Here is a 15,528-nt window from a genome sequence, read left to right on the forward strand (position 1 = left end):
ATGGAAGGTAGACCGCTTGGGGAAATAAGTAATGACATCTTGAAAAGTGTCCATGTTATAGAGGTGTATGGGTGGATGTCTTAAAACAATTAACCTGGATAAATCCCCTGGACTGGATCAGATGTACCTGACAACTTTGTGCAAGCTAGGGAAGTGATTGCTGGGCTCCTTGCTGAGATATTTATATGATCAATAGCTATGGACAAGGTGCCAGAAGACTGCAGGTTGGCTAACGTTGTGCTGTTATTTAAGGAAGATGGTGTCTTGGATCACTAGGTGTATCCAAATGGTTCTTTACAGATGTGGTTAAATGTAATTAAGAGAAGGCTCGACAACAGCAATTTGCTTAAATATGAACATTTATTGAGTAATAATAAAAGGCTGAACAATGGACATCTATTTGGTAATAAACAAAAGATGGAAAAGAAAGCAATGAGCCTCACACCCTTCTGCATGTCGGGGACCCCTCAAATGATTCTGATCCAGGTGAAGTCTAATGATTTGGAACAAAATTCTTGCTCTCTTATATAGTGTAACAAACAACCAGCATAAAGGAGAAACAGATACAGAAGACAAAACTGCTTGCTAGTACTGAAAACAAGTTTGGTTGTGCTGTCTGTGGCATATACAGGAATGTTCAATTAAAGTCAGCTTGTCAAGTATCATCAACAATTTCAGCCCATCCAATACAATCTATTCTCTCATGCAGCTGTCAAATATCATCATTAACAGTTATCCCTTCAGCCCATTCTGTACATGTGTTAAGGAAAAAACAGGAAACTATAGACCAGTCAGCCTGACATTAGTGGTGGGCAAGTTAATGGAGGGGATTCTGAGGGATGGATTTACATGTATTTGGAAAGGCAAGGACTGAGTAGGAATAGTCAGCATGGCTTTGTGCATTGGAAATTGTGACTCACTACCTTGACTGTTTTGAAGAAGTGACAAAGAGGATTGATGAAGGCAGAGCGATGGATGTTGTCTACGTGAAATTGAGTTCGGCGTTCGACAAAGTTTTGCATAGTTGACTGGTTAACAAGGTTAGATCACATGGAACCCAGGGAGAACTATTCATATGTATACCAAATTGGCATGAAGGTAGAAGACAGAGAGTGGTGGTGAAGGGATGCTTTTTGGACTGGAGCCCTGGAACTAAGTGTGCCACAGAGATCGATGCTGGGTCCACTGGTTTTTGTCATCTATATAAATGATTTGGATGTCAATATAGGGTGCGTGGTTAGTAAATTTTCAGGTGACACCAAAATTGGTGGTGCAGTGGAAAGCCAAGAAGGCTACCTCAGAGTATGATGGGACCTTGATCAGATGGGCCGATGAATGGCAAATGGAGGTGCTGCATCTTGGCAGGGCAAATCAAGGCAGGACTTATACATTCAATGGAAAGGTAATGGGGAGCAAAAACAGAAGTTGCTGGAAAAGCTCTGCGAATCCAGCAGTATCTGTGAAGAGAAATCAGAGTTAATGTTTCTGGTCGGGTGACCCTCAGAACTGGTAATGGGGAGTGTTGCCCAAGAAAGGGATCTTGGAGTGCAGATTCATAGTTCCTGGAAAGTAGAGTCACAGGTTGACAGGGTGTTTTAATACGCTTGCCTTTATTGGTCAGTGCATTGACTATAGGAGTTGGGAGGTCATGTTGAGGCTATACAGGACATTGGTTAGACCACTTTTGGAATTTTCATTCAGTTCTGGTCTCCTTGCTATAGGAAGGATATTGTTAAAGTTGAAAGGGTTCGGAAAAGATTTACAAAGATGTTGCCAGAGTTGGATGGTATGAGAGGCTGAATATGTTGGGATAAGATTAAGGTGAGAGGGAAAGATTGAAAAGGGACCTAAGGGGCAACTTTTACGCGCAGAAGATGGTGTATGAATGGAATGAAATGCCAGAGGAAATGGCAGAGGCAGGTACAATTACAGCATTTAAAAGGTATTTGCATGGGTATATGAATAGGAAGAGTTTAGAGGGATATGGGCCAATTGCTGGCAAATGGGACAAGATTAATTTAGGATATCTGCTCCGCATGGATTAGTTGGAACAAAGGGTTTGTTTCCATGCTGTATATCTCTGTGACTCTGACTCTATGAGGTGAGGAAGGTGTCAACTTCACATCAGCTACAACAGGAATGGAAACTGCAGCATTGGTGGCATTGGTAGCCAAGTCAGTTGACTAGCACCTCGAGAAATGATATTCTGGGACAAAATTAACAGTCACTTTGACAAGGGAAGACAAGTTTCAAGATTGCAGCACAGATTTGTTTGTAGACAGTTGGATTAACCTTGATTGCACTTTTGATTCCATTTCAAAATTGATTACAGTAAATGTGGTTGATGCTGTATACTTGGACTTCCAAAAGTTTTTCGTTAACAATGCTTTATCTACTAAGCTGCTGCTAAGGTACAAAAGCAATTGAGACGGCATGGATACAAATTGTTTGAGTCATAGAAAACAGAAAATGGGTAGTTGATCAAACATGATCATACAGAGTTGCAGGATGGGCTTGATAGGCTGAATAGCTACTCTTAATCAACTTGATTTATAATTTCGCTTGACCGATACTAATGACCAAACTTGGGTGTGTAGGCCACAATTTCAAAATTTCCTTATGGCATAAAATTGGAAGCATTGTGAATTGTGAGAGGACATAAGGAAGCTGATAAATGGCTGGACTGATGAAGCTTAATTTAGAGAAATGATGTGTTTTATTTGGATTAATAAGAAAAGGTGAAAAAATGAAGGATATAATTCTCTCTCCAGAGGGGGCAGGAGCAGAGGGGCAGGGGGCAGGAGGTATATCTATATGAATTATTGATGTTAGTTGGATTCATTGTGAAAATCGTTGATGGGAAAAGGAGAAATTGGGCTTTGCGAAAAGAAGTGTAGAGTACAAAAGTAAGGAGTTTATAGTGAATGCTAGCTCAGCTTTAACTAAAGTTTTGTGTCTACCTACAGGTAACAATCTTTAGAAGGGAGCCGAAACAAAATTGAGAATGGTTCCAGTTACATGTGTAAATTGACAAAGTTGAGATTTTTATCCTTTGGGAATTGGTTGTTGAAAAGAAATTTGACACAGATATTCAAATGATCAGAGAGTTCCTGCCTGAAATGGAGGGCATGTCTTTTCTCATTGGAGCGAAGAAAGGTGAGAGGTGACTTAATAGAGGTGTACAAGATGTTGAGAGGCAGAGATAGAGTGGACAGTCAGAGACAATTTCTCCGGGCAGAAATGTCTCATAAGAGGGCATTATTTTAGGGTAAATGGAGAAATGTTTAGGTGAGATGTCAGAGATAGGTTCTTTACACACAGAGTGGTGGGTGTGTCGAATGCACTGCCAGGTAGTGGTGGTAGAGTCAGATACATCAGTGACATTTAAAGCAATGCTTGGATAGACACATGGAAGTTAGTACAATGAAAGGCACGTAGGTTAGTCTGATCTCAGAGTAGGATAGAAAACCAGCACAACATCAAGGGCCGAAGGGCCTATACTGTGCTGTACTGTTCTATGTTCTAGAATGGCTTGAAGAAACTTTTCCCATGGGTGGAATGGTCAAAAAGCAGAGGACATTGATTTAAGGTGATCAGCAAAAGTACCAAAAGTGACAGGAGAAAAGCATTGTTACAGAGCCAATGGTTGAGATCCAGAATACACTTTGAGATTGTTGAAGAAGCAGATTCACAAGTGGTTTCAAAAGGAATGTAGACAATTCCATGAAGGGAAGAAAAGATTTGCAGGTTTGGGCAGAAATAGTAGAGGAATTGGGCCAATGGTGTTGCTCGCACCTACACACTGAGCAGAGCTGTCACCATTCAGCACTGATGATTGCGGCACCTTTTGAAGCATCAATGCATCATCAATATATCACCATTTCTGTAATTCACCAACAGGTCACAACCGTGTCACCACTTAATCAGCTTTGTGCTCAGACACTAGACCCCACAAAAGTGGGAACGTTTTCCAGATTTCCTCCTCTTCAACCATAATATCTGACAGTGAAAAGTCCTGGGACAATTCACTGTGATTTGTATCAGACATTGTAAACCATGGATTCTCATACGGTTTGGGACTTGAGGTCAAGTCATGCAGAAGTGGTTGAGTGGAATTTGACCTCAAGAAGAGTGTGGGTGGACCTATCTGGTGTTTTGAATGCATCACAGTTGCATACTGAGTCTCCTCAGAAAGATTGTGGTATGGCATGTAAACAACATAATTATGCCCCTCTAAGCAACAGTGCGGGGTCTCTACACCATTGGTGCTCTTTATATTCAAATCAATGCTCTGAGCATTTTCATCATCAAGCAAGGGTTTTGATTTTCCTCCAAAAGCAGTGTTTTGTCTTGCATCTCTTTGAAGTAACGTAACAGAGGAAACAACATGGTCAGGAACTCCTTCCAAACAATTCCAATCCTGAATAAAACAAATATCTCAAATTATTGGAATAGAATAATAAATAGAATTGAAACATACACAGAATTCTGATGATCCCATAACTAATTCTACCATAAACACAAAGTCAAATAATAAATACGGTATTGGCATTTTGTTCTTACCCAAGTAGCCGTGATGCCACTCACCTGAACACCGCCGGCAGAATCACCTATGACAAACGTTACACCACTTCTGCCCCTGTCGCAACCACTTCCGACCCCACTGACGCCACTCACCTGAACACCGCCAACACAATCATCTCTGACACACATTACACCACTTCTGCCCTGCACATCCCACATTCACCACTTCCACCCGCTACACTCCCTTCCCCAGTGCCCAGGGTGAGCGTCACTTCCGTAAATGATGTCACCCTCGATCTGTCTACCATGCCCACTCCAGTGGCAGCCTCTGACCCCACCCCAAGCTCAAATCCTATACCAGGTCCTAGCTCCCAGCCCTGCCGAGTTTTCACCATCCCCCCAGACGTCCCCCTCACTGAGGATGAACGATCAGTCCTTAGCAAAGGCCTTACCTTCATCCCCCCTCTGCTCACGGATCAACAAATTCAACACACATTGTGACATTGAACAATTCCATTGCTGCCTTTGCTTCCAAGCTTAATTTTTCCACCAAGATTTCCGCCCACCTTCCAAGGATTCCTTCACCCGCCTCCAATATATCCTGTTCACTGGGCTCCCTGTGCCGGTCTGTTGCCTGCCCTAGATCCCATTATTTCCAACTGCTGCCGGGGCATTGACTGCCTCAACCTGTTCTTCCCCTTTCCCACTCCAACCTCTCACCCTCACAGAATGCAGCCCTCCACTCCTTCCGCTCCAACCCCAACCTCACCATCAAACCAGTGTTCAAGGGGCGGGAGGAGCAGTGGTAGTTTAGCACACTGACCTCTACACCATTGAAGCCAGACACCAACTCAAACACACCTTCTCCTACTGCCCCCTCGAGCATGACCTCACCCCATCTCCAAATCATTATCTCCCAGACCATACACAACCTCATCACCTCCAGGGGATCTCCTGTACACAGCTTCCAACTTCACAGTTCATGAACCCCACACCACTTGGTTCTACCTCCTACTGAAGATTCACAAATCTGACTGCTCCATCCAACCCATTTTCGCAGTCTGCTCCTGTCCTACCAAATTCAGCTCCACATATCTTGACACTGTCATATCACCCCAGTCCAGGAACTCTCCACGTATGTTCGGGACACCACTCATGCCCTCCACCTCCTCCAAGACTTTGGTTTCCCCAGCTCCCAATGCCTCACCTTCACCATGAACATCCAGTCCCTAGACACTTCACCCACCATGACCAGGGCCTCCAAGCACTCCATTTCTTTCTCTCCCGATGTCCCTACCAGTACCCTTCTACTGACACTCTCATTCATTTGGCTGAACTGGTCCATACCCTCAATAATTTCTCCTTTGAATCCTCCCACTTCCTCCAGACTAAAGAGGTAGCCATGGGCACCTGTATGGGCCCCAGCTATGCCTGTGTCTTTGTCAGATATGTGGAACAGTCCATCTTCCGTAGTTACACTGGCACCATTTCCCACCATTTCCTCCATTACATTGATGACTGAATCGGCGCCACCTCGTGCTCCCGCGAGAAGGTTGAACAGTTCATCAACTTCACCAACACATTCCACTCTGACCTTAAATTCACCTGGACCATGTCAGACACCTCCCTCCCATTCCTGGACCCCTCCATCTCCATCAACAGTGACCGACTCAACACTGACATCTTCTAAAAACTTACTGACTACAGCTACCTGGATTACACCTCCTCCCACCCTGCCTCCTGCAAAAATGCTATCCCTTATTCCCAATTCCTCCACTTCCGCTGCATCTGCTCCCAGGAGGACTAGTTCCACCAAAAAACACACCAGATGGCCTCCTTCTTCAAATGCCGCAATTTCCTCTCCCACGTGGTCGATGATGCCCTCCAGCACATCTCATCCACTCCCTACACCTCCGCTCTAGAACCTGACCCTCCAACTGCAACAAGGACAGACAGAATCTGGTGGTGGGGTCCTCAGCTTCCACCCCATCGACCTCCGCATACATCCTCCACCATTTCCGCTACCTACAAATGAACCCCACCACCAAATATATATTTCCCTCCCCACCCCATCCACTTTCTGTAAAGACCGTTCCCTCCGCAATTCCCTTGTCAGGCCCACGCCCTCCACCGAACAACCCTCCCCTCCCGGCACCTTCCCCAGCCAACGCAGGAAATGCAAAATCTGCATCCATACCTCCCCACTCACCTCCAACCAAGGCCCCAAAGGAGCCTTCCAATCCATCAGAGTTTTATCTGCACTTCCACACATGTCGTTTTCTGTGTCTGCTGCTCCTGATGCGGTCTCCTCATACTGGGGAGACTGGATGCCCACTCACAGAGGCTTGCGGAGTCACCTGCACCAACCAATGACACTGCCCAATGGCCAAACATTTCAACTCCCCCTCCCACTCCCAAAGGACATGCAGGTCCTGGGCCTCTGCCATTGCAACTCCCTAACCACCCAACACCTGGAGAACGGATGCCTTATCTTCTGCCTTGGGACCCTCCAACCCCATGGCATCAATATGGATATCACTAGTTTCCTCATTTCCCCTCACCCCCACCTTATCCCAGTTCCAAACTTCCAACTCAGCACCACCCTCATAATCTGTCCTATCTCTCACTGAGGGCTGTGGAAGTTCAGAAATTTCCAAAGGTTCACAAGCCATTGAGTAAAATTAAACACTACATGACAGTCCTAAGCGAATTCCCCCTATATTTTTAAATTATATTCCTAAGTTCTGGACTCCTCAATCAGGGGAAACATCCTACCTGCATCTACCCTGTCTATCTTGTTAAGATACGGTTCCAAATGTAACTAGACTTAATGTGGTGAGTTATGCTGACAATAACAACCTAATGTCATGTCTGTAACAAGAGATTTGAACACACAGGTGGCCTAAAGGCCATAAAGAATGGATTCACTATTTCACTGGTATCAGGTCATCATAATTATTAAGAAAATTATGTCTAAATAAGGAAGGCACAATATTTACATGAAATTACATCTACTTGAGGAAAGTTTTACTTGTCCGGTCCTCTTTCTGAGCAGACTCCTTTCCCTTTCCTTAAGAAATGGTCCATTCGACAACTCCAGCTGCCCTCCTTGGTGTTCTATTACATAAAGGTAACCAGCCTTCACAAAATATCAGGACAAGATTAAGGAGAACTGGAACTAGCAGTGCTAAAGCAGCACAATTCTCAACAATAGATCAGAACTGAGAATATAGAAGGCATCATAGAATCCCTATGGTGTTGAAGCAGGTCATTCAGCCCATCAAGTTGACACCAACCCTCTGAAGAGCATCCCAACCAGACTCTCCCACTCCCCCACCTCCTCCTCCTCACCCTCCCCCCCCCACCCCCGTCATTCCCACAGCTGACCAACCTAGGCTGCACAACCTCAGGTACTGTGGGCAATTTACCAAAGCCAATACACCAAACCTACACATCTTTGGACTGTGGGAGAAAATCAGAGCACCCAGGGGAAATGTATACAGACACCAAGAGCATGTGCAAACTCCACACAGACAGTGTGGAATCAAACCCAATTCCCTGGCACTGTAACACAGCAGTGCTAACCACAGTGCCACGTGATTAGTTAGTTTGCAGCTGACACCAAAATTGGTGATACAGTGAAGAAGGTTAGGCAACATTGCAAAGAGGCCTTGATCAGGATTTAAGTTTGCTCGCTGAGCTGGAAAGTTCAGTTTCAGATGTTTCGTCACCATACTAAGTAACATCATCAGTGAGGCTCCGGTGAAGCATTGTATTGTGACCCACGTTCTATTTACGTGTTTAGGTTTATTTGTGCCAGTGATGTCATCACCAGTCCAAGGTAACCTGAACACATAAATTGAAAGTGGGCCATTACACCAGTGCTTCACCGGAGGCTTATTGATGATGTTACCTAGTATTGTGATGAAACGTCTGAAAACGAACCTTCCAGTTCAGTGAGCAAATTTACACCCAGAACCTCAACCTGAGTTACAAATCTTCTCAAAACTCACTAAGGCCTTGATCAATTCAGTTAATGGGCTGAAGAGTGACAGATGGAGTTTACTTTGACTAAATGCGATGTATTGCATTTTGGTAAAACAAACAATAGGAGTTGAGTCTTGAGCTGTGTTGTAGAACAAAAAGAAGTAGGGGTTCGGTACATAATTGATTGAAAAGATGTATAGAGACCTTTGAGTATGGGAGTTGGGACATTATGTTAAGGTTGTGCAGGATGTTGGTGAGGCCTCTTTTAGAGTACTGTGTCGAGTTCTGATCACCCTGTTATACAAAGGATATTATTAAGCTGGAGAGGGTTCGGATGAGATTTATCACAAATTTTCCAGGAATGGAGGTGTTGAGTTATAAAGAGAGGCTGGATAAACTGGGACTTTTTTCACTGGAGCATAGGAGGTTGAGTGGTGACCTTATAGGGGTTTATAAAATCATGAGGGATATATATAAGATGGTGTCTTTTCCCTAGGTTGGGGGTTTCAAGACTAGGAAGCATATTTAAGGTGAGAAGAGAAAGATTTTAAAAAGTTACGAGAGGCATTTTGTTTACACGGAATGGTTCATAGGTAGAATGAACTTCCAGAGGAAGTGGTGATTGCAGGTACAATTACAATGTTTAAACAACATTTTGATAAATACATGAAGAAGAAATGTTTGGAGGGATATTGGCCAAACACAGGCAGTGGAACTAGTTTAGTTTGGGATTATGGTCGGCATGGACTGGTTGGACCGAAAGGTCTGTTTCCATGCTGTATGCCTCAATGATTCCATGACTTTACAACATCAAGCAAGTAAAACTGCCCTCAGTTCAAGCCTAAATGTTAAGCTAAATCCAGAATCTAATATAACTCTGCAACTGGGCTTTGTTTTTGGTCATATAATAGAATCTTTCATTTGAAGAAGATCCAAACTGGCAATTAAATACATAAAAGTTTCAAAACGTCAAAGATTTACAGAAAACATGCAGGCCATTTGATCCATGTGTCCAGTGTAAAAACAACATACCTGTCTAATCCAACTTTCTCCATGTGGTCAATTGTCCTGTTGGTGTACATGTACATGTGACGAGAGTTTGTGGCTCTAATGTCAATTAAGGACATTCTGAGGGCAGCAGCCTTCTTGCCCCCAGAAGTATATGCAGTACTGCAATTCTGTCCAATCAAGAGACTTGTACAGTTGTAGTGTAACAACTCTGCTCTTACATTTTATGTCATGGTGAAATAAAAATAACTATCCCGTAACTGCACATTTCCTTGAGTTCTTTCTTCTTTCCATATGCATTACCTTACTTTTCTCAGGACTGATTTTGTTTTTCTAATATTCTGCTTGTCAACTTCTATAATCATTTAAGTATGACATTTAAGTTTAACTTAGCAATGAAATGCAAGAAAAAAAAAGACAAAAACAGATTCTAAAGTCAGCTTGCTCCTGAATCACTTTTTACTGAACTCAAAGGCTTAGATTTTTGCTCTAACTTTCTCTATCTTGGTGAAAAGTACAGAAGCTTTCAAAATCATCCCGCCCCAACAGAGTAATTCCCAATTTCACAGGGTGTACTTTATGGAAACAGCTAGCCTTTTAAACCATCAGCTTGCTTCGCTGACGTGGAACTTTGGTTTCCATAGAGTGAAACCTGAAATGTACAGATTAGCCTGATAAAACAATGCCTGATCATTGTAGGTTCATTTCTATAGCTGGGGTGTCTCTTTGGAGTGGCAAAATGTTCTTTGGATATGTATGAGGGAGGAAACATTGGTGTTGAAATTGTTAAAAGTAGACAGAAATGTATGCAAACAGTATATGCGGCTATTAATGCCATGCACATGTCAACAAACATGACAAAAATCATGTCAAAACTGACAATAGGACCTAAGGGGCCTATCAAAATCACTTGGGTAATGGCAATCATCTTACCATTATGATTATATTTGCAATGGAGAAGAGTAATGAATAACCTGGTTGAGATCAGTGTTCACTGAGGAGAGGAACATGATGAATGTTGAGATTAGAGATAGAAAGTTGATTAGTCTGGATCACGTTGACGTAAGTAGGGAAGATGTGTTGGATAGGCTAGAGGTTATTAAGGTGGACAACTCCCTAGGACCAGATGGGATCTATCCCAGGTTGCTGACGGAGGTGAGAGAGGAAATAGCTGGGGTCCTGACAGATATCTTTGTGGCATCCTTAAACACAGGTAAGTTGCCGGAGGACTGGAGGGTTGCTCATGTTGTCCCCCTGTACAAGAAGGGTAGTAGGGATATTCCGGGTAACTACAGACCAGTGAGCCTGACGTCAGTGGTGAGAAAGTTGCTGGAGAAGGTACTGAGGGATAGGATATATTTATATTTAGAAAAGATTGGACTTATCAGTGATGGGCAACATGGTTTTGTGTTGGGGAAATTGTGCCTTACCAACTTAATAGAGTTCTTCGAGGAAGTGATCAAGTTGGTAGATGAAGGAAGGGCTGTTGATGTCATATACATGGAGTTTAGTAAGACGTTTAATAAGGTTCTCCATGGTAGACTCATGGAGAAAGTGAAGTCATTGTGTGTGCAGGGTGTTCTAGTTAAGTGGATAAAGAACTAGTTGAGCAACAGGAGACAAAGAGTAGTAGTTGTAGGGAGTTTCCCAAAATGGAGAAAGGTGACCAGTGGTGTTCCATAGGGGTCAGTGTTGGGGCCACTGTTGTTTGTGATATACATAAATGATCTGGAAGAGGGCACTGTTGGTATGATCAGCAAGTGTACTGACGACATAAAGATTAGTGGAGTAGCGGAAAGCATAAGGGACTGTCAGAGAATACAAGAGGAAATAGATAGACTGGACAGTTGGGCGGAAAAGTGGCAGATCGTTTTCAATCCGGACAAATGTGAGGTGATGCATTTAGGCAAGTCTAATTCTAGAGCAAATTATACAATGAATAGAAGAGCCTTGGGCAAAGTAGATGGGCAGAGAGATCTGGGAGTGCAGGTCCATTGTACCTGAAGGTTGCTGCACAGGTGGATAGAGTGGTCAAGAAGGCATATAGTATGCTTGCCTTCATTGGACGGGGTATTGAGTATAAGAGCTGGCAAGTCATGTTAAAATTGTACAAGACATTGGTTCGGCCGTGTTTAGAACACTGTGTACAATTCTGGTCGCCACATTACCAGAAGGATGTGGATCTTTGGAGAGGGTGCAGAGAAGGTTTACAAGGATGTTGTCTGGTATGGAAGGTGCTCGCTATGAAGAAAGGTTGAGTAGATTAGGTTTATTTTCATTAGAAAAAAGGAGATCGAGGGGGAACCTGATTGAGGCTTATAAAATCATGAAGGGTATAGACAGAATGGATAGAGACAAGCTTTTTCCCAGGGTGAAGGATTCAATAACGAGAGGTCATGCTTTCAAGGTGAGAGGTGGAAAATATAAGGGGGATACACACAGCAAGTGCTTCACACAGAGGGTGGTGGGCATTTGGAATGCGTTGCCAGCAGAGAGGGTAAAATAAGATGTGTCTGGATAAATGCATGAGTAGGTGGGGAGTAGAGGGATACAGATGCTTAGGAATTGACCGACGGGTTTAAACAGTACATTTGGATCGGCTCAGGCTTGGAGGAATGATGGGCCTGTTCCTGGGCTACAAATGTTCTTTGTTTGAAGTAAAATTTCTAAACTAGAAGAGGGCTAATTTCAATGAGATGAGAGGGGATCTAAAGTTTGCAATATGCAGTCGTCCGGCACCTCCCTCAATGCAGGAAGGACTGAAAGATAGTGGCCAGCACCCCTGCAATTTCTACCCTCATTTCCTTCAAAATCCTTTGATGCATCTTATCCAGTCGTGCTACCTTGTCACTTTTAAGTGACAACAATTTATTAAAGGTAGATACAAATTGCACCCTTTCTATTCTGTAACTCTACCCAAATTGACACTGTCCTCTGAGACGTCCTTGTTCTCCAGCACTGTACATCTCCTTAACCAATTCTGCTACTTTTCCTTTATCTCCTTTTCTATCTTTACTGAATAATTGATTCCCAGGAATATTTACATGCAATCCTGTCCTTCCTTGAAGCAGATCTCCACCAGTGCCACAACATCATAATTGCACATTACAATCTGCATCTGTAATTGTCCCCCTCCCCACAAAACGTAGTTACTATATTTCATGCATTTACAGATATGAACATTAACTCTGCTTTTGACTTTCTTTCTTTCTCCTTTAGTCCAACATCACTTGTTAACTTACCAAGCTCTGACAATTTCATTTAAAGCCATGGCCATGGCAATAGCAAAAATCTCATTAGGACCTCGCGCTCAGCTTTCTTCAGGTGCAACCCATCAGCTTGTAAAGATGAGCACAGGGATCTTGGTGTCCATGTACACAGATCTCTGAAAGTTGCCACCCAGGTAAATAGTGCTGTGAGGAAGGCATATGGTGTACTGGGCTTTATTGGCAGAGGAATTGAGTTCCGGAGTCCTGAGGTCATGTTGCAGTTGTATAAGACTCTGGTGCGGCCTCATCTGGAGTATTGTGTGCAGTTTTGGTCGCCATACTATAGGAAGGATGTGGAAGCTTTAGAACGAGTGCAGAGGAGGTTTACCAGGATGTTGCCTGGAATGGTAGGAAAATCTTATGAGGAAAGGCTGAGGCACTTGGGCTGTTCTCATTGGAGAAGAGAAGGTTTAGGGGAGATCTGATAGAAGTGTATAAGATGATTAGGGGTTTAGATAGGGTAGATACTAAGAACCTTTTACCGCTAATGGAGTCAGGTGTTACTAGGGGACATAGCTTTAAATTAAGGGGTGGTAGGTATAGGACAGATGTTAGGGGTAGATTCTTCACACAGCGGGTTGTGAGTTCATGGAATGCCCTGCCCGTATCAGTGGTGAACTCTCCTTCTTTATGGTCATTTAAGCGGGCATTGGATAGGCATTTGGAAGTTATTGGGCTAGTATAGGTTAGGTAGGATTCGGTCGGCGCAACATCGAGGGCCGAAGGGCCTGTACTGCGCTGTATCCTTCTATGTTCTATGTTCTATGTTCTATGTCATTCTTCCCAGAATCAGCCTCTGCATCCCAGGAATCTAAGGCTTCCCTCATGCACTATCTTTCCAGCCATGCAGTCATCTATCTTATCCAGCTTTTTCTGTACTCGCATGAGACACTGAAGATTACTATTTTGCTGTCTCAGAGTGCGGCGAGGAGCTTAATAGTTGGTCATACTCCTTTGAGATCTTAAGCTTTCCTCTCACTATGTCTGTATGACATCAGTATAGTCAGTGGTGTGTAAGGCATTCCTCAGTATTAACCCTTTCAAAATATCTAAAAAAAACCAGAGTGCTTTACTGCCCACTCTGACTATTTTCTATTTTGCAGGGGACAGTGGAGACACCATCCCAGCCTATAGGCCTGTTGAATGTCCACTTAAGTATCTTATGGCACCAGTTCATCGCAACAGTACGAACCTTTTCACTGTATTTTATATTGAATGCACATGACAATAAACTTCCAATTAAATTATCCCACTCTGCCTCTATGGGGGTGGTCCATGCTAAGTTGGTGGTCTAGCAGGTTTTACTTGATAACTAGTAAGGGACAAGTGTTGGGTTTCTACCTACTCGTCAAAGTCATTCACCCCAGTCATACCCGCAACTTTAACCTTCTCTCCATCTGAATTTTAAATGGCTATGTACCATGTCAAATTCTCTCAGAATCTTTTATGGTTCAATAACATCACCTCTTATTCTTCTAAGTTCCAATAAGTATCATAGAACATAGAACAATGCAGCACAGAACAGGCCCTTTGGCCTACGATGTTGTGTGAACATTTGTCCTAGCTTAAGTATCTATCCGTGTACCTATCCAATTGCCGCTTAAATGTCACCAATGATTCTGACTCTGCCACTCCCACAGGCAGCGCATTCCATGCCCCCACCATTCTCTGGGTAATTAACCTACCCCTGACATCCCCTCTATACCTTCCACTCTTCACCTTAAATTTATGTCCCCTTGTAACACTCTGTTGTACCTGGGGAAAAAGTCTCTGACTGTCTACTCTATCTATTCCCCTGATCATCTTATAAACCTCTATCAAGTCACCCCTCATCCCTCATCCTTCGCTGTTTCAATGAGAAAAGGCCTAGCACTCTCCCACTACTGTCCTTGATTGGACCTACCCTCGTTCTCGTCATTCTCATGTTTCTCACATACGCAAAAAAGGCCTTGGGGTTATCCTTGATCCTACCAGCCAAAGATTTTTCATGCCCATTCTTAGCTCTCCTAATCCCTTTCTTCAGGTCCCTCCTGGCTATCCTGTATCCCTCTGACGCTCTGTCTGAACCTTGTTCCTCAACCTTATATAAGCCTCTTTCTTCCTCTTTACTAGACATTCAACCTCCCTCGTCAACCAAGGTTCCCTCACACGACCATCTCCTTCCTGCCTGACAGGTACATACATATCAAAGACACGTCATATCTGTTCCTTGAAAAAGTTCCACATTTCAATGACATCCTTCTCTGACAGCCTATGCTCCCAACTTATGCTCCTCAGATCCTGTCTTGCAGCATCGTATTTACCTTTCCCCCAATTGTAAAACCTACCCTGCTGCACGCACGTATCTCTCACCATAACCAAGGTGAAAGTCACAGAATTGTGGTCACCATCACCAAAATGCTCACCCACTAACAAGCCCATCACTTGTCCCGGTTCATTACCAAGTACCAAATCCAATATAGCCTCCCCTCTGGTTGGACAATCTCCATATTGAGTTAGAAAAGCTTCCTGGACACACTGCACAAACACTGTCCCGTCCAATCTACTTGATCTAAAGAGCTTCCAATCAATATTTGGGAAGTTGAAATTGCCCATGACTACTACCCTGTGGCTTCTGCACCTTTCCAAAATCTGTTTCCCAATCTGTTTCTCCACATCTCTGCTGCTATTGGGGGGCCTATAGTAAACATCCAACAATGTGTTTCTTTCCTATTTCTGACTTCAGCCCATACTACCTCCA

At 43.5% G+C, this 15,528-nt stretch overlaps 1 protein-coding gene across 1 annotated transcript in view; it reads right to left on the minus strand.

Moving 5' to 3' along the window:
• Nucleotides 1–341: 341 nt before the first annotated feature.
• Nucleotides 342–15,528, minus strand: part of LOC132830060 (interleukin-6 receptor subunit beta-like) — a 151,675-nt gene continuing 136,488 nt past the window's right edge. Inside the window, exon 16 of the mRNA XM_060847525.1 lies at nt 342–4,420. Within this exon, the coding sequence (XP_060703508.1) occupies nt 3,920–4,420 (501 nt within the window). The 3' untranslated portion in view covers nt 342–3,919. The remainder of the gene's footprint in view (nt 4,421–15,528) is intronic.

Source organism: Hemiscyllium ocellatum, chromosome 30 (assembly GCF_020745735.1).
Source record: "Hemiscyllium ocellatum isolate sHemOce1 chromosome 30, sHemOce1.pat.X.cur, whole genome shotgun sequence".
NCBI lineage: Eukaryota > Metazoa > Chordata > Chondrichthyes > Orectolobiformes > Hemiscylliidae > Hemiscyllium > Hemiscyllium ocellatum.